At 34.6% G+C, this 24,179-nt stretch overlaps 1 protein-coding gene across 15 annotated transcripts in view; it reads right to left on the bottom strand.

Annotated features, from left to right (window-relative positions):
• PCDH7 (protocadherin 7) overlaps window positions 1-24,179 on the bottom strand; it is a 417,735-nt gene that overhangs the window by 340,246 nt on the left and 53,310 nt on the right. For 2 of the 15 annotated variants that reach the window (XM_045881353.3, XM_045881354.3), the window contains one exon: window positions 11,754-14,178. The exons of the other annotated variants lie outside the window; for them this stretch is intronic. In XM_045881353.3, coding sequence (XP_045737309.1) covers window positions 14,101-14,178 — 78 coding nt within the window. In that variant the 3' untranslated portion in view covers window positions 11,754-14,100. Of the gene's footprint in view, window positions 1-11,753; window positions 14,179-24,179 lie in introns of those variants that run through there. 15 annotated transcript variants of the gene reach the window in all.

Here is a 24,179-nt window from a genome sequence, read left to right as displayed (position 1 = left end):
TAATTCTTTCCCTTCCCAATCTTAGTCTCCTACATTTCAAATTCCACTTTTCCCTCCAAATTCCACTTTTTAATGAAAATGTTCAAAATGAAAATCTGAAAAAAACTTCTTTTCCATTCTTATTTTATCTCTCCTTTCTTCTCCAACCTCCAATCATGTACCAAATATTTTACATCCTTCTGTCCATACACATCATGATCTGTCTCCATAGCATGCATCAGAATCACATCAGTCTCCTTTTCTCTAGCATTTTTACTATAAACTGCCCTCCATTCCACCAACAGAGCCATCATTCCAAAATGCTTACTGCATTATACTCCTGCTCAAAAACTTTCAGTGACTTTGAATACTTACAGTATAAACCCAAACAGCTAGACATAAAATTCAAGGCTCTTTTTGAGCTGAATCAATTTGCTCTTTCCAGTTCATATTGAGTCACCCATCCCATGTTTCCTACACTCTAACCACACTGGGTTATGTGACTTTTACCAAAATATACAAAGAATTTTGATGTTTTCATTACTTTGCTCATGATATTTTCTCCATTTGAAATGTCTTTCTTCCCTGCTTAGTGTAAGTGAACTATTAACTATTACAAGGTTCAACTAAAAAGTTTCTTGTATCATGAAACCTTTCCCAAATGTCTTCACTTTGTCGTCCTATAGCACTTATAACACATTTGACTTTCTTGGTTTGTTGAAAGCACAGACAGTATCTTTCCCATATTTATATTTTCAGCCTCAAGCACAATTTCTTGGCTAAAGCATGTATTCAATAATTATTATCAAGTATTTGTTTCCCTCTGGTGATCTTCAGAATAGAAAAATGCATGCTAAAATATATATATATATATATATATGCATATTTGAATATTTGGAAGGTGTATGTGAAGGAAATATATATTTCAAAATATTATATATAGATAGATATCTAGATAGATAGATAATATGTGTGCCTCAAAAATAATCTAACACTTTTATACCTTTATACTCCATCGGTTAACGTTTCAGCCAGTCTGTACGTGAGTGAACACAGACATTAGTATTCCTGATATATATTACCAATGATATCAGTAAAGGTTATATTCTGAATTTGCAAACCGAGCATTGAGAAAATCCTAAATTATATCCAATGAAAAGATATTCTGACAATATGTCATATCAGAGGTTGTACCCTTTCATACTGATATTAGCTAGAAAATTTTAAACTGTCACACCACAGGTAACAGCAACATTAAAGGCATGATGGCATTCCTTCTGAAACCTATCAAAAACAATAAAAATTTCAAAAAAATACGATCTCTTGTAAAAAAAATTACATGATAAAGTATACTGAATATGATTTATAGCAGATTTTACATAAATTTCATGATAAAGCATAAAATAGGTATTTGGAAAATTGTGTATTACGAATGTGGATATTTATATATAGAATCGTGGGTGAAACACTTTGCATACATAGGATATGTGCAACCTCTGCATTACATGGACTATTAAGAATGGCTTCAGCAGCGCAGAATAACTTAACAAGACACTTTTCTTGAAAGATTTAACAATACAAGTACCACATATTAATCATTATTCATAGAGCAGAGATTCTAAATTCTTGAAACACTAGATAACCCCTGGCAGGCTATGGGCCCTTTCAGCTCTAATAGAAGGAATCTGACTTTCCTTGATTGCAAGTCAAAGATCAGACAGAAAACATCCAGGCAGAAAGCATCTAGTCTAATAGAATATCTTTTAATTGGAATTAAAGGTGAAAAAATAGAGAGAGAGAGAGAGAGTAACTCCACAGCCTTTGTCCTTCAATATTGATGTCCTTAAAATTTCACTGTCATGGAACTGCCAGAACTGTCTTACTACAAATGAAGTCCTATGAATTTTTTTTTTTCAAAAGAAAACAGCAAATCCCATAAACTACAGGATTGTGAAAATCGTATCTGCACTATTTATAGCATAAATCCTTTTTTTAAAACCATGAAGCAAAAAAAGCAAACAGAAATCACTGAAAATACTTTAATAATATGCTGCAAAATTTAAAATATATATAAAAATAAAAATACTTCTGGATAAGGTCTGAAATAAAAATCAGCTTAGAGCTCGGGCAGTGAGTTCCGGCAATGATAGAGGTAAAAATGGATTCCATGGATTTGATGAGTGATGATTCTTTAGTCTTCAGCCTCAAGATAACCCCCAAAGCATGACTTCATTTGAGATCATAGCTTAACATCAAGGAAAGTCTCTTTTCACAGTATTAGAGAAAAGGAATTTTATATTAAAATCATGCTTTGTGTCTATCCCGGAAACATCATACAGACTTGCCATATTGTCACACGTAAACAGTTCAAGTTGAGCTGAACTCCATGTTCCAAGAATGGTTTTGTGTATATTGATTTTAGAAACCATGCATTAAAATGTATTTCTTTTGGTATTAATTATACTTATTCCTCTACTAAAGAAATAAGTCTCTAGGGCAGAGTACTCTACCAGGGCCAAGAAATGACCAAAGAGAGCAGTTGTCTCTACGACTTCACGGTCCACACAAAGTGTGAGAACTAATGGCGCAGCATTCTGAGTCTCTGAGAAATACGTTTCAATTAAAGAGCAACCCAAATCCCTTCAGCTTATTTGTCTCTTCCCTCTCTGGTGCTTCCTTCCCACTGCTTTGAAAGTTATTCCCCTAACAAATCAGGGTCTCCACTCCCCAGTCTTGAAAAACCTCTGCTGTCTGACTCCCATTTCTCCCAGCATTAAGTTGTATCTCCATAACGTGATTCTAATGCCTTATACATTTTGATCTATTTTCCAGCCTCCTTGTATACCATCCTGCCCTGGCACCCACTTGTCCACCAGAGGACATGCCTTCCTTTGGGTACTATGTAGTTCTCACATCTGGGAAACAGATATTTATCTTACTAACAATAGAGTTCCTTCAATAGAGTAGTTCCTGAGTAACACAGTGGAATGCGAGCTTTAACAGAGTTCATGTGGTTCACGACATACATATGTACATGAATATGTATATATCTGTGTTAACCCAGCATTTGATATTTTATAGGAATGCAATACCCCCACTACCTAATCTAGTGTAGGAACTCAATTAGTATTTATTGAATGCCTTAGAATCACATAAATTCCCATTTACAGCATCAAGTGAATTCAGTCAAGCATCTGTTTATCTCCTATAAGCAAAGCACTTTGCTGAAAACTGGAAGGAGACAATAAATATGAATCAGACTAGGACCTTCCCAGTGAAGAGATTATAGTGTAGGAAAGAAATAATATGCATATACACTTACATGCACAAAATATTCCATCATTAGAGATAGGAAGATTCAGGTAGCATAAAAATCACACAGATAAAGTGGCTTAAAATTAGCACTAACAACTTAGCAACCAGGAAAAGAGGGAAGGTAGGATTCACTCACGTAAAATTAGAAAGAAAATTGCTGGAGGAGGTAGTAGTATAAGTGAAAATAAACTGGCAGGTAAGTGCAGAGCAAGGTAAAGTCCCTTGAAAATCACCAGGCTTAGCTGGAATATAGAGTTCACGGAAAAGGAAGAATGGAAGGTAAAAATGGGAGAGGAGGATTAGAGTCAGAGGGATAGAATTCTCAATGAAGGAATCTGAAATTTATTTCTTAGAAATTAATAGGCACTAAGCATTCCTGAGCATGGCCTAAGAAGCCATGAGTTGTCCTGTCCTTGCAAGACTTTGGGCAGCAATGTACACAGTACTTCAGGCTTCAATGTAGTATCTCAATCTACTGTACGTAATTTGTACACAAACATTAATAGCAGTTCCACTACACTTTCCATGCCTAACCGTGAATATTTTATCTCATAGTCTTGAACAGTTACCAGCAGCACAAAGAAAGAGAGAGAAAGCTCTCTCTTTTTTTTTTTTTAACACATATTGTTATGATCCAATATTGCTAGATGGCACAGTGAGTGGAATAACTTCTGATAACAGTCATTAGGGTGAATCAAATTCAACTAAACAATAAGTAATGGCAACTCCTGTAGGACAGTGGTGGACCTTACAACCACCTACATGACAAGTACTCAATTTAAAGATCCGACGGTAACATATCTCTTAAAATAAGCTAATAGAAAAAAAATTGCAGCAAGGTATTTGAGGAAAACTGAAATAAGGCATTCCCAAACCTCACAGTTAAACAAGCTGAATGGCAACCCAAATGACATGGCAATAACTGAGAAGAGCGTGTAACTGGGCAAAGGGTGCTTCCCCAGGCAGCCTGACACCCTGGAGGAGTAGAATTCCAAATGTTCAAAGAAAGAGGAAGTGGAGGTGGGATTATGAGCTTACCTAAACACCCCGCTGAAATCCACTAGAAAAGGAATAAATACACCTGTTACATATTTCCCAGTGCTTGTTTTAATGAAAATTCTATTTATTTATTTATTTATTTATTTATTTATTTATTTATTTGTTTGTTTGTTTGAGAGAGTGAGTGAGAGAGAGAGAACATGAGCAGGGGCAGAGGGAGAGGGACAAGCAGACTCCCCACTGAGCAGGGAGCCCAACATGGGGCTCGATCCTGGGACCCCGGGATCATGACCTGAGCCGAAGGCAGATGCTTAACTGACTGACCCACCCAGGCGCCCCTTAATGAATAATTTCTAAATCCAAAGAGATACTCATAGAAACAGCTCAGAGTATGCATTGATAATTGATCATTTTTTATTATATTCTCATGTGTCATAAGCATGTCTGCACTTTTTAAAATAATTCCAAAAACATCTTTTCAGAGCCACGCTAAACAAAAAGCTTATTCATGAAGTTTGTGAAGTCTCTACCAACAAATAATCCTAAACCAAGTTTAGATTCCTGTAAAGATTTAAGGAAATCAGGGTTTAAAGTCAGATACACCTGCAGTTTGGACCCTAGCCTAACTCGTGATTAGTATGAGACTTCCGGAAAACCTATCTGTCTGTTTTTAATGGCAAATAACACTTAGAGACACCCACTATGTGTCAGGCACCATCCTGTGTTGCATTAAAACTGCTTCTGGAATCTTCTGGAATCAACTAGTGAAAAGCTATGTGACTTGTGTCACATTTCTGAGCCTCTCTTTAATAGTACTGTTATTTATACTGACTCGCTTGATGCCAGGCAATTGTAAAACACATAATACAATATATTAACTTATTCTATGACATACAATTTACATAGTATATTAATTCATCCTCATTGCCTAATGATGCTATTAGACTGTTATTATCTTCGTTTAAATACAGGAAATGCTAAGTAAGTTGCTCAAAGTCTCAAAGACTAGTACGTAATTGGTGTTCTTTTAATTTATGAATTATATATACCTTTAAATTGTATATTTTCATAGGAAATCCAATAAAGGACAAAATAGAGCAATTCAAATTCTTAGTAAATACAATTCAAACTGAAAGATCACTCAGATCAGATCATTACCGGGTAACTATCACAGCAAAAATTAAATTGCAATTTTCTGATGGCCTGAAGATATGATAATATGAAATTAAAAAGAAGTTTAGGAACATCTTGGAAACACTTTGGTGACTGTCCTAGCATAAATGTTTACTGAATTATTTTGTATCACAAATTCAAATTTGTCCTTATTTTAGAAAGTAGAAGTTACAAGTGATTGTATATTATCAATTATAACTCCATAATTTGTGTATGCTTTCTATTCCATTTGCAGACAATTTCTACAAAATGAAAAAGGAGCAATTTGAATTGATGTGTTAGACGAGGGAATGAGTCAGGGGAAAAAAATAAAACTTAAACAGCCTTCTCTTTATAAGGCTTTGCATAACAGAGACTTTAGACTTCCATAAATACTTAGTTCTGTATACAATAAAATATCTGTGAGCGACATAATAACCAGCAATGTTCCAAATGGCATCCATACATTAACTGCCAAAAGAAGCTATGGAACAATTTCTGAAAGGGAAGAAAGAGCCCTCTGGACCTACTGTAGTACGCAAGCTCAAAGGAAACGAATAGCCTAATTATATAGCCATGAAAGAAGCCAACAGATTTCAGTGATTGGGAAAGAAAGCTTGACAAAATCTAGGGATATTAGTCAGATCCTTAAATTATTTCATTTCTTCGCATGTTCTGAATTGTCAGCAGTGTAGAATGAAAAGCACCTCCAGAAGGTTTGTTGTGCTTTATAGCCCGATATTCGTAACAACTGCGTCCATTCTTCATGCTGTTGTTAAAAGGCAGAACCAATCTGTTGGCAGATGACTGTCTTTGGCTCGACAGAAAATTCCATTTTATGTAGTAAAGACAAACACACACAATCTGAATATGTTCTCACTGGGGAGGGAAGAAAGGATGAGAGGCCCCTTTCATGTCATGCACTTGATAAATTATTTCTAAGATGCATATTTTTTTGCTCAGGCCTGTCCAAAGCAGAGTTCCATTGTGGCTTTCCAAAATGCAATCCTTTGTAAGTAATTTCAATGGCCCTTAATAGAATCCTATGAATCACATTATATATTCAAAAATATGATCACCCTAATATATATCTTTTATGTTTGCTCTCAAAATTGTGAGAGGTACTTCTGTTTTATCTAAATGAAGCCGTTAGGCATTTATTTGTGGTCACTTGCTGCTTAAAATGCAGTTCATTTAATGCTATTGCACATTCAGTTATTTGATATGCTTTTAATTCATGCGAGTATTTCATACCATAAAAATGCTTTTTAAAAAATCTGTTCTGAGTTCAGGGGAAAAAAAGCATATGAATGTTCTTTTATTTTAAAATGAAGAATTATTTTTTTAAAGCATTTTTAAAAACTTTTTTTTTTTTTTAAATAAACTCTACCCCCATCGTGGGGCTTGAGCTCATGATGCCAAGATCAAAATTTGCATGCTCTACCTACTGAGCCAGCCAGGCATCCCTAAATGAAAAAATATTTTTAATTCTGGTGCCATGTGACATAACCATCAACAATCCTAAAGCTTTCTTCTTTTTTTCATTGTCTCCACTAGACCCATTGGGACTACAGTGGCTTAGGTCACAACATGAAACATCATGCTAATTAAACTGCTAATTAATTGGTATAAGCAATATATTGCATGAAATAGATTGCTGTATTACACTGTTTTAACTTTTGTGCCATTTCAACTTGGTAACCACTAATTTAGAATCCTTTAATCATGTTCTTTAATCCAAATGTTAATCTCAGATGACAAGAGCACATGATTACTAGGGAGTCTTGGTATAAGATATGTGTTGCATTTCTTCCTAGTATTGAAAATGGTTTATTGAAAGATAAAAAGATCCTGCATTTACAGATTCTTGATATTCATTTGAATATAACCTCTCGAAAGTAGAACTAGTTGGAAGTCATCCTCATAAACATTTTCACAAACGTCTCCATCTGAATCGTAAGGCATTTATGTGACTAGACATCATAGAATTTTTATTTAAAAGGCTCATGGGGAAAATTGTTTCCTTAACATTATCCGTGTCTTTCTTAACACAGATTTTTTTTTTCCAATTACATGACTTTAACAATCAAGCTTCAATTTGAGGTTCAAAACAGGGCAGATTTTTATGTAATAAATACGCAGGGATTTTAAAAAGTCAACCAGCATAGAGTTAGAATGCACTATATCCACTTGAAATGTATTATCAGGAGGCAGCCAGTTTCTGATCTTTCTAGAATGCATATACCAAATGTCTGCTTCTTTCATGAGCCTGACACATAAGGGAGAAAAAAAAAAAAAAAATCCTTGCAGACCCTCCTTTTAACAGCTAGACACAGAGAGAAGAAGAAAGATGAGAGACCTGGGGCCACCTCACCTGCTATTGAGACAGAACAGAATTTCCACTGACACAATTGGGCGGTAGCAATTAGAAAACAGGCTGAGCTCGAAATTCCAATTTCTTAAAACAGGACATGTTCATTTCCCCCCTAACATCTAAGGATACAGTCTAGGAAGGTATTTATTTTTAATTACATTAATCTTAACTCCTTAGAAATTCACAAAAAAAAGCATAAGGTAGGTTATTATGGTTGTATTAACAACCATAAAAATATAGAGTAGCCAACTCTTTCATGAAAAAAGTAAAAAATGTATTGCCTAATAAAAATCTGTAGTTGACTTTGTTTCTTTTCAGATGTTCGGTTGCTAAACTGTGAAATGAAAATATAACTCCCTCATGTTTTCACAAGCAATGCTGTGTGTTCCCAAGAACACAGAGCTGTTTCTGAGGTCTAGATTTTCCTGTCAAAATTAGTATTCAATTTATTTTATCCAACACATAGTTTCAAATAGGGAAAACAGCATTTTTTTAAAAGATTTTATTTATTTATTTGAGAGAGAGAATGAGATAGAGACAGAGAGAGCATGAGAGGGGGGAGGGTCAGAGGGAGAAGCAGACCCCCTGCTGAGCAGGGAGCCCGATATGGGACTGGATCCCGGGACTCCAGGATCATGACCCGAGCTGAAGGCAGTCACCCAACCAACTGGGCCACTCAGGCGCCCCAAAACAGCATTTTTAATGATAGTTTGTTTTATCCTCTCCAGTATGCTTAGTTAGCCAATTACAATGTTTAAAATGAAAGCCACTGACTTTCCAGACTTTAAATATTATCCAGTCCAAATCAGCCAGTGTTTATTTTGTTTATATTTCACACATTCAAATCTCATCTTTAGTATTTATTACAAAGCACATTTTCTGCTTAATAAAGGGCTTTGAAAATAAAGCCCGGGGCACCTGGGTGGCTCAGTCAGTTAAGTGGTTAAGCATCTGCCTTAGGCTCAGGTCAGGATCTCAGGGTCCTGGGATCAGGCCCCACGTTGAGCTCCCTGCTCAGGGGGAAGCCTGCTTCTCCCTCTCCCTCTGCTTGCAGCTCCCCCTGCAAAAATACTTCCAAATAGAAGATCTTTGATAGAATTTCTATCTCTCTGTCAAATAAATAAAATCTTTATAAAAAAAAAAGCCCCCATCATATATAATAGATACTTATTAAATATTTGCAAAAAATAACAGCTACTTATTTATGGATTGGTTATCATAATTAGCATCATCCTTAGTTCTCAGGATAATCTGACAAATAATCTATCATTCTTAAGTTTCACAATTTTAAGCTACTAATAATTGGGGAAAACTATACTCCCTTATGATTATAGATAAAGTGATCCTTCAAAAAATTGTTCTTTGACCTTTCAGAAACTTTCATCATTGGATTGTGACAGGTTTGATTTCAGTTTTCAGTTTCCTTTCATTTGTCTATGCTTGAAAAAAATTACAGCTCACAGTGCTCTAAGATTTGAATTGTAGCAGACCAGGAACCGATGAGTTTCACTGGAGAACCTGTACCTGCCCAATTTTGCGGGTTTCATGCCATAGTATATGAAGTACATCAAGAGCTTGGGGTTACCTTTTCTGTGAGGTGCCTTTTATTTCACTAATGACAGTGATATTGCGTGTATTTTAGCCCAGGAACATCTCAGTCAGCAACAACTACACTCTATTCATATGTTAATTATAAAACAACTATACGGAAATTAACCGTTGTCGGCATTTATTGAGTTCTTGTCACACCATACTCACATTACCGAGCTAAATCTCATTTAATAATCACAATCGATGCATGACATAGATGTTGTTATTAACTTTATACTACATCTGAAGAAACAGAGGTAGAGCCAAGTTACTTGTTCAAAGGTCAGTCTGTGAGGTGTATGAACCACGTTTCGAACCCAGGCAACCTGGATTGCAGACACTGCCCTCTTAGCTACTATCATAGTCCTTCGTTTAGCACATGGCATTGTAATAATTAGCCCGTGTGGCTGGAATTCCCATTAGACCGTGAGCTCTCCTTGTTCAAAGAATGCAGTTACTATTTGCCTCAGTCCACAGCAGTCTTCGCTTTCAAATAATGTTTGATGCAAATAGTATGTGGTAACCTATTTTAAGCCTGCAAAACAAGTAAGTTAGAAAAGAATTTCTTCTTCCCTGTCTCCAATATTTAAAGCAGATTTTCCATCACAGATTCCATCTTTATCCAATACTTCTGTGCGCTAAGAACTTCGGCATGCCTTTCGCATCTAAGTCATGCATGTTGAATCTGCCGCACTCGTGTTAACAGATGTGTGATCTAAAGAACCAAAAGAATCCACCTCTGTACCCTAAAATAATTCCAGAACCTCACTTGCACTCCCATCTTTTACAGTGTTTGGCATGAAAGCTCCGTGACCCACTGGCTGAGTGGAGCCTCTGAAACCAGAGTGGCAGGACTCAGAGACCAGCTCTACCTCCTGCCGATTCTGTATCTTTGCAAATTTACCCAAACTCTCTGTGCCTAAATTTCCTCACCTGTAAAACGGATGATATGACAATGATGGTATCTGCTTCATGAGGCTGATATAAATATTAAATAGAGCAATGAATATATCGTCTGCATAGAGTTGACTCTTGGTTACGTAAATCGGATGAAAGAGGTGAAGGGGATTAAGAGTACACTTATCTTGGTGAGCACGGAGTAATACACAGAATTGCTGAAGTGCTATATTGTACACCTGAAACTAATACAACGCTGTTTTTTTTGTTGTTTTTTAAAGATTTTTTTTTTTTTTATTAGAGAGAGAGAGAGAATGAGAGAGAGAGCACATGAGAAGGGGGAGGGTCAGAGGGAGAAGCAGACTCCCTGCCGAGCAGGGAGCCCGATGCGGGACTCGATCCTGGGACTCCAGGATCATGACCTGAGCAGAAGGCAGCCGCTTAACCAACTGAGCCACACAGGCGTCCCTACCACACTGTTTTTTAACTACACTGGAATTAAAATAAAATTAAAAGCATTAAAAGTTAAAAAAATAATAAAAAATAGTTATCAAAGAAATATAAAAATCAGTTCAACTAATTTATATTTATCAAAACCAGGAAGTGCAAAAATAGCATACAAAAGAAATAATAACCGGAGCTAATATGAAAAGCAAGTCTTTTATTTCTCAATAATATTTTTGAAAATGTTTTTTTATATTTTAGTGAAATTTTTACTTACAGTGGGTTGGTCACGGGAGAGGCTTGGTAAGTGGTCTCCCATCTAAATTTCTAATCTTGTATAATAAAGAATAAGCTGACAAAATTAAATTTTATTACCTAAGTCAGTTCCATAAATGACCAGAAGGTTTGCCAAAATGAAAAAAACCTGTGTGACCAGTTCTCTAAATAAGGATCCCTGAAGTTTATCCATGCCACCTTTGTGATTTTGAAAGTGACACCATTTTGCAAGTTAGTATGCACCGTCCTCCCAAAATTGACATCCTGTATATGCTTTCACTTTGCTTCATACTGTTTCTCTGACCTTTCCCTGTTGGAGTAGTAGCTGGAAGCTAAAATAAAAGCACTGTTTTTCTGTGTGAGGCATTTTGTGACTAAACATTAATCCCGAAATTATAATAGTTGCAAGACCCCTCTGCCTGTTGCTTCCCCTAAGCAGAAGACTGTAGGATGAAAGAGCCCACAGCAGTAAACATCAGGGGTGAGTGTTTCCTTCTCCTCTGAACCCAACCAGTCTGATCCAAGTCTAGAATGCCTTTGAAGTCAAAGAGACCTTCATGTGCTGATCAATCCTTGGGGGGTAAAGAGCAAGAAAAACTGGTTCTGGCACTTTAATATTCTGCCAGGGAATGCATTCAACTCAGCTCAGAACAAAAAGGTTTTCTCGGTTACAAATTGAGTGATTTTGTACTTGGGTGCCTCTTGGTTCAATTAACTTAGACATACCTATTGATCCCAGAACATGATTATTTATACTTCAGTACATATTTCCATTAAGTCAAACTAAGGATGAACAGCAACAACTGTAAATTAGTATCTTCCCTTGCTCTTAAGGCATGCGTTCAGCTTTAGGTCAATTTAAGTGGAAAACAGCATGCGGTTCCCTTAATACTAATGATCACTATTGAGTATTAATATGATCAGTATTAAGTGTCACGCTGTGATGTTTCCAAGTTATTGAAAGCTTTTAAGTTTAGAATTAAAATGATCTAAAAATTGGCAGCACAATCCAAACCCATCCTTTAATAGATAAGAAATCTGAGCACCTAAAAACAAACAAACAAAAGTTATTCTTTGGGTCTGGCTCTTTAGTGGCAGAAGAAAATTTGACATCAAAACTCCTGAGTCAGTCCATGGCACTTTTCTCTTCACACCCTCGAAATTATCTCTGTCAAACCTTCTCTCTTTATCTAAAGTGGCTAAGCTCTTCACTCTCAAATTGTGAAGATGGCGACTATATTCCAAAACCAGCAACATGAGCATATTTTACGTCCTATTATGTTTTAAGAGATTAATAAAATAGGAAATATAGTCATCTTATAAAGCAGTTATCTTTTTATTATTTTGGTCACAGAAAAATATTCAATACAATAGAATTATACAGCTTATAGACTTATAATTTATTATAATAGCATAAATAAAGACAAAAATCCCTGTAATAGTATAGATAGGGTACCAACTTCAGTTGATTGTCACATAGAAAGAAGAGGTAAAAATTTTTACTATAAACTTAATCAGCAAGATAAAGAGAAATGAATACAAATACCAGAGAACAATAGTTTCAAAGTTATTATGGCACATGGTGACTACAAAAAATATGTCAATCTGTTTTAAGTATTTATTATCTATGTTAATATATGATTACTTGTTATTAATTTAGGTTGAAGAGAAGTGAAAAAAGCTGTAACTTATAGGGTAGATTAAAAAGTTATAGTTAAAAATCAAATATTTCCCAAATCTCTTCTGTAAGAGCATCCAAGATTCAACATCCTCGGTCACTGAGTGAAGTAGCCTGAAGGAGTATAATAGGACTTTTCAACTGTCTTTAAATTGATTTCACAGGAGCCTACTCTCATTTTCAGACAATGATACTATCTTCATTTAAATGGTTCAATGGCAATAAATATTACACTTAATTAGAGAGCCTTCGCAGTAGTCATTCTATATCAGAATGGCTTTGTTTGTGAATAATAATCTTTAATAATGATAACATATATGAAATGGCTTAAGACAATTTACTCTACCTCTTTACATTCTAGGTAACAAACCAAAGTGCAAATGTCAACCGTTAAATTTTACCTCCTTCCACTTACATACGCACACACGCAAATGCATTCACATACACTCATACCCATACAAAAATTAGACTTTATACAGTATCTTCAGGTGAGCAAGTAACTATATTGCAAAGAGGTACTCCCTGCATGCAATTCATCCTTAAAATGAAAAAGGCCTTCTCTACATACATGAATGCATAAGACCACAAATTTTAAAGGCCAATTTCCTATTGGTATAATGGCCATACATTCCTTGGACATTTACGTGGTTTACCCTAAATTCAATCAGAAATTGTGTAAAATGTCTGTGAGATATACTGTGACCTATCTTCTACTTTTACACCATAATAAATTATATTTCAAAACAAGTATCAGAGCGACCTAAATTTTATTTTCTTTCCTGTCCACTAGTTTCTCATTTTCCCTGACTGGCTGTAGTATTTCTTCTTAACGCCTTATTAAATTATTAAATAGCATTGAACAGTCTAATTTTCCCAGAATTCAGTCCTGAGGTATACATTTCCATTTTCTTTGTTGATCTAGCAAAGGCTCAGGTGATTTCTACGTAACACATCCAATTAGTTCAAGCAAGGCAAATGAAATCACATCTATACTAATCTCCACATCATTAACTATGAACAGTAACACCATATGTCTCCACTCTTTTGCTTGAGTCCATTCAAGTGCAAACTGAAGGAAAAGGATTTCCTGTTCTTCTTTTCACACTGCTGAGTATGATTCTGTTTCTCCACAGTTATTGATAAGATTGCAAAACCTCTCTCACATCCCTCCTTTATTCCATATTGAGAGCTTGATTTTTTTTTCAGTTTGTTTGCCAAGTATAGTTTGATTCTTTTTTGCAGAGATTTTATTTTAAGTCCATTTTTGTTTTCTTCAAAATCAGAGCTTCATTTTAATCAGATAGTGGTCCTGCCCCTTGGGAATCGATTTCTTTTTACACAAGACAATTCAAGTCTATTAGGATCCAACACACTGAGTTGGAACATTACATGTGTTTCACTTACGAGCACATACATTCATTTTACACGATTCCTCAATGTGGCCAGGGGGGTTCGTGGTCTGCACTGTATCCACCTATAAAAAATACAAAAATATATGTCTGCTTTACAGGGATGTGAGTAGGGTCTTGCTAGCCTAGCTCCAAAGCTTGGGTGCACATCTTGGCTGATAGTATTCTTTCTTTCCTTAAGATGTATTTGCAATGGCCATAACCTCTTTCAGAAGTCCTAGAGACACAACAGTTTGCTACAATTAACAACCCTGGGGGATCTAAATCAGTACTGCTGGCTAATCTCATGGATGCTATCTCTGACAAGAGATATTTGCATGGTAAAAGAAACATTCAATTAATTGTGTTTCAGGCTTCAAGCTTTTCGATGCTATGAAAATGTCAACAGAGGAGGGGTGGCAGGCTAGTGGGGGTTGCTGGCTTTGTTTATAGTACAAATACAAAGAAGAATGAAATGGTAATTTTGTTGTCACAGCTTTTACAACTTACAAGTCCTTAAGATCTCAGGGATATGGGCTTGATCTGAGTGTTCACACCCTTTAAAGTAGCTCTCTTGTCTCCAAACACAATCTTTAGACAGCTCACTGTCTCTTTACAGAAATCAGAGCAATTAACATGCTATCAACAAATGGTCCGCTGATCTCAGGTCAAGGATGGATTACTCTACTCTTCAAAGTCCTGACCCTAAAAGGACAATGTTTTCCAACTTTGTATCTAGTCGCACAAATAAAAGTCATGGTAATATTCCTTCAAAACATATTGGTGCTAATGGCAGTTTTAAATAGTGTTAAACATTTCTCTGAATTTGAGACTGACCAATAGGCTGATTTCTGCTCTCAGTGCCAGAAGGTACAAGAGTATTGTCTTCTAGTTTGATGGTACAGTTGATGTTAGTAAAACCTCTAAGTAAGTTTGAAGATTGCCAAAAAGACAATAAATCACTTCCATAGAATAAAAATGCTACCGTCCACTACCAAATTATCTATCTTTAAGAATTAGAATCAGTAAAGAGGAATATTCTCCCAAATTTCCAATGTAACAATGCATCAGGACACGAGAATCAAAAGTCAGTAAAGAAGTAAATGATTTACTTCACAGAATAACCGACCAATTCATTTTTTTTAAATAAATGGTGTAAAAAAAAGCCAAAACAAGTAATGTCTAATTTTGAAACTAATTGTTCATATCCAAGAATGGAAAATGTTTAAACATTGCTCTAATTGCAGATTATCAATATTAGCTGTATAAATTTAAGCAGCTTTAAGATGTCTTAATTTTTTAAATTAATTTTTATCTTTTCCTAGAAACGAAAAGAATATTTTTTTTTCTTTCTGTAGCAGCTCTAAAAGCTAACATAACTTGGGATGCTCTGCCCAATTACACAAGCAGAACACATTTACCAAGGCATCACTGATAAGTGAATCTTCATAATTTAAATTATAAGTTTAAGATGAACATAGTTTATCTTATTTTACACAAGCTATACGACTGCACATTTCATTTCAAAAATGCTTATAAACAAGTGAAAGCTAAATATTTGAAAGTTTCATTTATTGTTTATTATTCCCAAACCAACCACAACGACGTAGCCATAATACATGCCAAGACTACATTAGACCTCCCTGTTATGTACTCTTACTGTATGTGACATGTTGCGATAGCATTTATCAAATATTTAACTACTTTCGTGAAGTCCCTCATTTAATTCTCACATCCTATTCAAGGCTGCAATGTGCTCCCTGAAGGCAAATGTCACCTCCATTCTGTTTATTGCTACATTTCTCAGTGTTGGCACATGGTCAGCCCTCAGTGAAAATTGGTTTAATGAATGAATGCATGTTTGAGAATAGCTAATTAAGGAAATCATATTATTTGTCACATCATGGTATTACTATTATCTAATTTTAATATTTGGAAGTCATATGGCTATCGATGACATTCTATTATTTGTCATATGATTATGGAATAGATCTTTCTCAAATCGCAGCAAATGCTCCTTACTTTACTAGCATATTATTTTTCCCATTTTTCCCCTCTATAATTCTGTCTTAAATTGTCTATCCACCTAAAAATTCTCAAATTTCACTACCTTTTCTTTTTAATCTTTCCCATGTAACAGTCATTCTTTTCTTTTCTCTAAGGAAATGTACTATGTAAACTTGTCTACAAGGTTTTTAATAAATGAATACACAAGTAAAGCAATAAGAACAAACATTAGGAAATCAGAGGTGTCAAAATGTTTCATTTTCTATTTTCAAGACCTGACATACTTTTAACTTAAAAGCACACCCAAGAAATAGAATGTATTGAAGTAATAAAGTTACCATACAGCCATGCAGCCTAATGAAATCCTTGTATTAATGTCATTGAAGAATAACATTCCATAAATTTCATTTCATAAATTAACTATGTAGGAGCCAGTTTCGTGTTCTTGTGATTTTAAGCTTTGATGCACTGAACAAATGCATCTGGGCACTAATATTCACCTGTCACTAAAGCCAAGAAAAATGGATTCTTTCCTTATCATTAAAGATTAATATTTAAAAGTAAAAGTGCATACTTCACATCACTTATTGAGTTCATGGAGAACTACTTAAGAAATCACCATTCTGAAAGCTGTCATTGGTGAGGGTCAGGGTAGAAATGGATGTTACCAGGATGTGTTTGTTTTGATTTGAATCAGCTAATTAACACAAAGTAACAGACATACTCTTATTAATTCTAGAAAGGAAAAAAACAAAAACAAAAACCCAAACACTTCAAAACAATAAATAAGGAAATATATACTTTGAAAGGAATATGTATCGATTTTTCTACTTATTTTTATTAGGTATACTTCAAAAGTAAATCACGCACCTATGTAATTGATATAGATTAAGTACAAGTATCTGTTGAATGTGTTTGCGTATAGTTGGCAATATGTAAAAACTGCTAGGGATATTCATGATTTTCTCCTTGACTGATGCTCAAATCTGGAGAAAAGAAAAAGGTATTACTTAAAGAGCAGAGTCTATTCCATGGCACAGAGAACCAAACTGATGGTAGTCTCTGTCATCTACAGAGACAGAGACAGGAAGTGGATATTCATACTTCTGAGCATCAACGTATAGCATAGCAGCTGAACCAGGGCACAGCCACCTACCAGCACTGAAAATTTATCTGTTACTTTTTAAAAATACTAGAAAATCATTTGGTGTGGAAAACGGGACATAACCTAAACGTGGGTTTGGGTGAGTGGAGGACTACGAGGAGGACAATTTCGGACAGTATTTTTGTCTTTTACTTCCTTTTGTTTTTTGTAAGTGATGTACGCCAAACCATAAGTTATAACAATTATTAGTTGCTGAAACACCTGTATAGATGTTTTCTACAAGATTACACTTAACTAATTTTATTTCACGAAAGTCCTTGTGAAGTAGAAATTGTAATTTTGTTCATTTTACTTATGAGGGAATTGAAGTTCAGAGAGCTTAATCTTCTTACAGAAAATCACACAGATAAGAATCAGGGCCCTAAACCAAGACTTCTGGCTCCTAATCAAATATTTTTTCCCCTATATTATGTTTTCTCATAATTATTTTTTTATCTGACTTTGAATCTTTTAAAAATAAACATCTAAGTTATAACTGCAAATGTCTCCATTTTTGCCATGGTTTAAGGAATAATAAGCAAACTTATGTAAGCTTCCTAACCAGGTATTTATCATACTCAGGATTCTATCATGATTGTTTAAATTTATGAACACGTAAGAAGCAACTTCAACATACACAAAAATTGTCTAAATTGCCAAAAAAAGACAAGACAAATTTTACTCAACCAAAGAAAGGAAAGCCTATACCCATTTATAAGTGAGAATGCACACTCACACACACACACACATGCACACGCAGGCCATTCACTAGCACTGTCTGTTCTATACACGTAAGAAAAGAAGCCTTTTAGAGTGTGAGTCAACCACTGAACTGGCCATGGAAGGAAAGGGGCTGAATAATTTCATACCAATTCTTCATCGTAAGTACCTTGCCCTGACTTCAGAAAATGAATGATTTGGGCCCTAACAAAAAGAATGCCTTAGGTTGGACAGCCAAGCAATCAATATTTATTGACTGACTGACTGTTAATAATCATGGAATCTCAGAGTTAGGAAGAATGCCAGAGTTTATAAGCCCAATCATGTAAGAGGCATTACAGAAGGTGTGGAAGGAAATACAAAGCATCATCAAGCACAGTCCTGGTTCTGAGGAAATTTTTATTGAAGAGACATACAAATACATACATATAAAAGATTACTAACAGTGGGAGGAAGAGAGAAGAGCCAAGTAGGTAAAACTATGAGAGTTCCAAAGAGTGAGAGGAGACTGTGGTGAGGGTAGCAGGCAAAGCACTCACTGACTAACTGGACCTAAGCAGGGTCTTAAGGGAAGAGTTAGCTTGAGATCTACAGAAATGAGGGAAACTACCTGAGAAGAGGCAAAGCTGTGAGGCACATGCAAGCTGAGGTCAGGAGAGAGTGAGCAGATTCCCCCCTCCTAAACCAGAGATTTCTATAGTTCCATTCAACTCCATCATGAGGTATTTTCTCTGCTTTCTCTACTTAGCTCAAGTCTTCATGTAAGAGGAACCAATGTGATAATTACAAAAACAATAACAAAACTGTCTGGAACATCCTAAATTAGAAATACACAAACAAAAGAAAATCATAAGGAAGAGAAAATACATTTACAAAGTGCTGTACTGCAAAAATCTGAGGGTTAAATGGATCCATGCAGTTTAAAACCATGTTGTTCAAAGGTCAACTGTGTTAACATTTTTTTTTTTTAATATAGAACATATACCTTTTTAAAACACTGATTATCTTTTGGGGGTGGAGTTTATAGCAGACTTCTACATTCTAAGACACACATTTCTATACTTAAATTGTTATAACAACTGTGTATTACTTCAGTAATCAGAAAAAAGTTAAAAATTATAAATAAATATAAGTAAATCAATAAATAGATAGAAATTAGGATCCCTGCTGTGGGTTGAAAGGATACTTGGGGAGGAAAAGTCCATGTATATTGTCTGCAAAGATGTCTTCTTTATAAAAGCCTCATGCTAGCATTTTAGAAATAGTTATGCCATCTAAGAAAAGAATGAGGACTATGCTTTATTCTACCCACCAAAGGAAAAGATAATTCAGGTAATTTTTAACTGAATAATTAAATCTCTGTAAATGCAAATTAACTGTATTAAAATATATATAATTTATGCATTCCAAACTTTTGATGAAAGGTTCACTCACAGAAGCAAATGTAAAAAGGAAATAAAATCCCTTAGTTCACTGAAAAAAAAAAAAAGAGAGAAATACACAAATTAACTTAACTGTCAGAAGCCAGAGAATGCAATTAAAACAACTATTTGTTAAAACTAATTAAGAATTTGAGGATTCCTGCTCTAGAACACCTATTCTTAAATGCTAAATCCTGTGTGTCTTAATTCTTAATTTTATTTTTTCTTGTTTTTCTTTTAAATATTTTAAAGACACACTTTTCCTAAACCAGGGAGTGATAGAGCTCAATACAAAAAAGACAATACTATACAAGCAAAAACACTAAAATGGATCCTAGCTTTACAGTTCCAATTACATCTGGCCAAAGTTGAGCATTAATGCATTTCCATTCTTAAAGCTCATAATAAAAATGTAAAACAATGCAAACTTAAGCCATCATCATTATCCTCTTCAGACTATAATATTGGCCACTTTTGGAAACAAGAGCAGTGCTGCCTAGGGTTCATGTGCCAAAGCAATAAGCTGCCTGAACAGGGACTAGATGTTAATGAGAAGATGAAGTGAATAGCAAACTCGGCTGTTCTTAAATGCCCCTGAAATTGCAATCGCGCACCTGAAAAATTGAGAGCTACTTGGGGAGTCTTAAACACCCACAGAAAGGAGTATTAAGTAGTCAAAATGTTTCCAGGTGATGGATAAACTCACTAAGAGTTTGATCCACTAACAAGAAAATGAAGTAAAATGTCCAAGGAGTTAATTGAGTCTTGAAAAAGTAAATGTGAGATAGGACAAAATTACAAAGACCAGCCATCCAGGTTCCTGCTTTATGGGAGCTATGTTAAAAGTGTAACAATTGGCACAGTGATCATACGGTCCTTGGGTTAATAACAGATGAATTTCTAAATTGAATATAATTCTCTTTTAATATTATTTGTGGTTGACCAGCTTCAAAATTTTATGCTTTCTGATAATTAGAAATTTCTAAAAATGTTTTCATAAATACTTTTGTAAATACTAAGTGGCACTGATTTAGGAACTGATATGAGCATAATAAAATGCTGACTTTTAGTACACAGGAAGATATTACATTAATAACTAATGTAGAAAGACAATTGCAGAGTTAAGGGGATCACCTTCTACCGAACTGCATTTTACCAGTAATAATACTGAGGCCCCGAGCAGTGACAAGACATATTCAATATTATACTGCAGACCTAGGATTAAAACTAAATGCCTACACTCCCAATTCAGTGGTTTATTTCCATGCAAATTACAACTTAAAAAAAAATCAAAGATTTTGGGATGAGATTATTTAAATAAAGACCAAGTATCTCTAATTCCACTACATTCCAGTTGTGAAATGCAGAGAAGATATATAAATTGCACAGACATCCTTTTAACTTATGCTACACTTCACATTAATAATGGCAGTGGGCTCATCAAAAAGAACAAATGGCAATGAAAAAAATACAGCAAAATATGGTAAATACCAAAACAAATTCTTTGTAATAAAAACAAATCTGCATGAGCTAAATTTGCGTAATCTCTTTTTATTTTGAAGAATCTGAAAATTCGTAAGAAATTAATAAAAATGAAGCCAAGCTTTTTTATAGTTTCATTTCAAATTTTCCGGGCGTGGTCCCAATTCATATTATACAGGACTTTTTAAATATGTCTTCTATGAAAAGGACAGTAAATCTTACTCTTTAAAATAGGTCACAAGTCTTAAAGCACTTAATCCAAAAGCAATATGGTGTTTCCTAACAGAATAAAAAAAAAAAAAGATTATTTGCTTCTCTTTTGCTCCTTTGTCTTATAAGTGCAATGTGATGTATTAGTTTAATTAAAGTCTACCAAATTATCATAAGGATTTTATGTGCTGCAAATAATTGGCTTTTTGTTCTCTGCTCACTTTTTGTTAATGGAAGCAGAACACTTTTTTTTTTTAATGATACTTAGCATAAGATACCAGAAAACTACAGAGGAAAGGCAAATGAGGTGCCTAATGAAGTGACCTTTGTCATCTCGGACATGAAATAAAATTAAGTCTGCACTAATGCAATGAAAATAAGTCAATGTTTCCAAAGAGTTAAGAGGATAGGTGATATTACGGCTCAGAGCCAAACCATACCAAGAATCCTACCATATATAAAAATGACAATCCCATTAATATGAAAAGCTGATAGGCCCTAAAATGAAGTAAAATGTATAAATAGATCATGTTATAAGATTTTTTTAGTGTAAAGAATAATGAATCAATCTTTTTTTATGGGACAGATTTAGGTGATAAACCAGATAAAGTATATTACCAGGTATCTCTTTGATGAGAGACAAATTAAGGATACGATGAACAGAGAATTAATGAATGTATCATATTAAATGGAAGTTGTTTCAGGAAGTAACAGTATTAACATAACCCCTCTTGCCAAAAAAGTGAGCTGGAACAAATTATAATTAAAATATACATTCATTTACAGACATAACTACCTCTAACATAGCATAAAAGAAAATAATCTGTTACATGAAATCAGTTAACTGAGTAACTGTGGTATCTAAAAGACAGAAATTACCAGTGATTTTCTAACAGTATAATTCCTAAAGTATATTACAGAATATGTATAGGACATAAGTGATAATGAACAGTGCTTCTTTTGTTAATAATTTAAAAATGTAATCATTATTCATTTATGACTATCCTAAAAGGAACATTATATATTACAGACTTCGGGAAAATTTGAGCTTAAATTACTGAATTGCTTTTTAAAAAAATTTCTGCTTCTATTCTTGGCCTCATAACATGTTAAAAGTGTTTAATTACTAATAATAACTAACATTCTAGTGCGTGTTTATGAGATCTCAGGCTAACTTACATGGTCCCTACAAAGTAGATACCATCATTAACCCCATTTAACAATGAAGGGAGTTAAGAACTGAGAAGTTAACTTGTTCCAAATTACAGATCTTAAAAAAATGGCAGCGTTGAAATTTTAAGAAGTCTCACCCTGGTGTCTGTGCTCTTAACTAGACTCCACTGCCTCTCCAATCAGTGATAACATTGTTCTTAAAAGCAGGCTTTGTCAAACTTGCTATACCTTCTTAAATATACCCAACTGCATTTTTTAGGTAGAGAGTATGATCAAATTTTTAATATATCCATAAAAACTTCAGCGTCCAATCTTAGGTTTATTAAAACTCTCGCTCGCTCGCTCTCTTTATGACACACACACACACACACATGCACACACACATCAAAAAAATAATTACATTATTACATCTCTGAAGAACCTCCAATATGTGTAACTAATGCTATACTCAGACAGCGTTAAGACTATGTTTTGCTCTCAAAGTCAGTTCTCATGAAATCTCATTGATCGTAAAATGTGCCAAACTAATCATTAGGCCAAGAAAATGATAGTCTTCCCAACCCATGATACATTTTTTGAAGAGAATTCTCTCATTGGTTCTCTCTAAAGGAACACTCCTAGGATGTGCTTCCTCCATGAGTGCACATGTATGTTTTGAACAGATACAGTTGATTTATTCCATTTGTTTTAAGCCAAAGAGTGAAAGGGAATCTTTGACAAAACTGTCATCTTTAAAACACTGTGATATTTCATTTTCCCCTCTGCAGTATTTAGATTGCCTGGGACTGAAATGCTTCCAGCAGTTCCTATGTCCAATTTTTCAAAGCTGTCACTTCCTAGCAAATCTGCTTAAGCAAAATACTTATGTTGCTAGAAAACAGAACAAACATACATTATAAAATACATTCTATTCTTTTTTGCAGGTCAAAGTCTTATTCAAGAATGGGAACTTGGAAGAAAGTGTGGAAATAAATTAAAAGATGACTATGATGGATTGGCTTAAGTCAATGAATCTAGTGCACTTCTGATTAGTTTCCAGAGATACACTTGGACTTAGGAGACTTTTCCACACAATAATCTTATAATCAAGATGTTATTTTCAATGCATTCACTAAAGGTCATTAAATTGAAAAAGAACAAATTCGGAGGAAAATGGGACATTGAAAGATGACCACGGTTACTCTTCCTCAGTTCATGTCTGTAGCAGCAATTATAATGTACTTGTCAACATTCTCTATCCCAGAGGGTAACAAAAAATCGCCAAGCGTTACACTTGGAGACCTCTAGCTTTTCGGAATTGTGAGCATCATAACTCATATCCTACAACACCTTACAAAGTGAAAGCACAGCAGAAGCAAAATGCAAAATAATGATTACAAAAATGGTTTGAAAGACAACAAAACTTCAGTTATTACTAAGCAACTTCCAAAATGTGAGAATATGTTTTTAAAAGATTCAGTCATATTGACTTGAAATACAACTCAATATTCTTAACACATAGTATACTTTCTGGATACACATATATACACATTCTCTAAATTGTGACTTTTTAGATATGTAGCATATATATTTATCACAGGTGAAACTTTTTTTCCTGTATGAACGATTACACTATTCTGGCTTAAATTAATGTCTCCAAGTTTATGTGGTAAAAGTTACCTAAGACTTACAATTCCTTCCATTACTTTAAAAAGCTAGTCATGTCTCAGCAAAAGCCAAGACTGCTTATGGTCTACAACCTGTAACCCAGTTCTCTCTTGGCACTTTAACACTAGATCTGTCACCCTTTAACACCACAAAATCAATACCCTGGAATGTCATGGTTCTCTGATGGCCCACAAAGTCAAGGCATCATGATCAATTTCAACTTCCTTACTAGACAGAAATAGACTTAGACAAATAACAAAAAGATTTCATTCAAGTTAAATTC

This window comes from Mirounga angustirostris, unplaced genomic scaffold (genome assembly GCF_029215605.1).
Source record: "Mirounga angustirostris isolate CCGP_5_RB_7025 unplaced genomic scaffold, mMirAng1.0.hap1 SCAF_2, whole genome shotgun sequence".
NCBI lineage: Eukaryota > Metazoa > Chordata > Mammalia > Carnivora > Phocidae > Mirounga > Mirounga angustirostris.
This window is presented reverse-complemented; position numbering and strand designations above follow the sequence as displayed.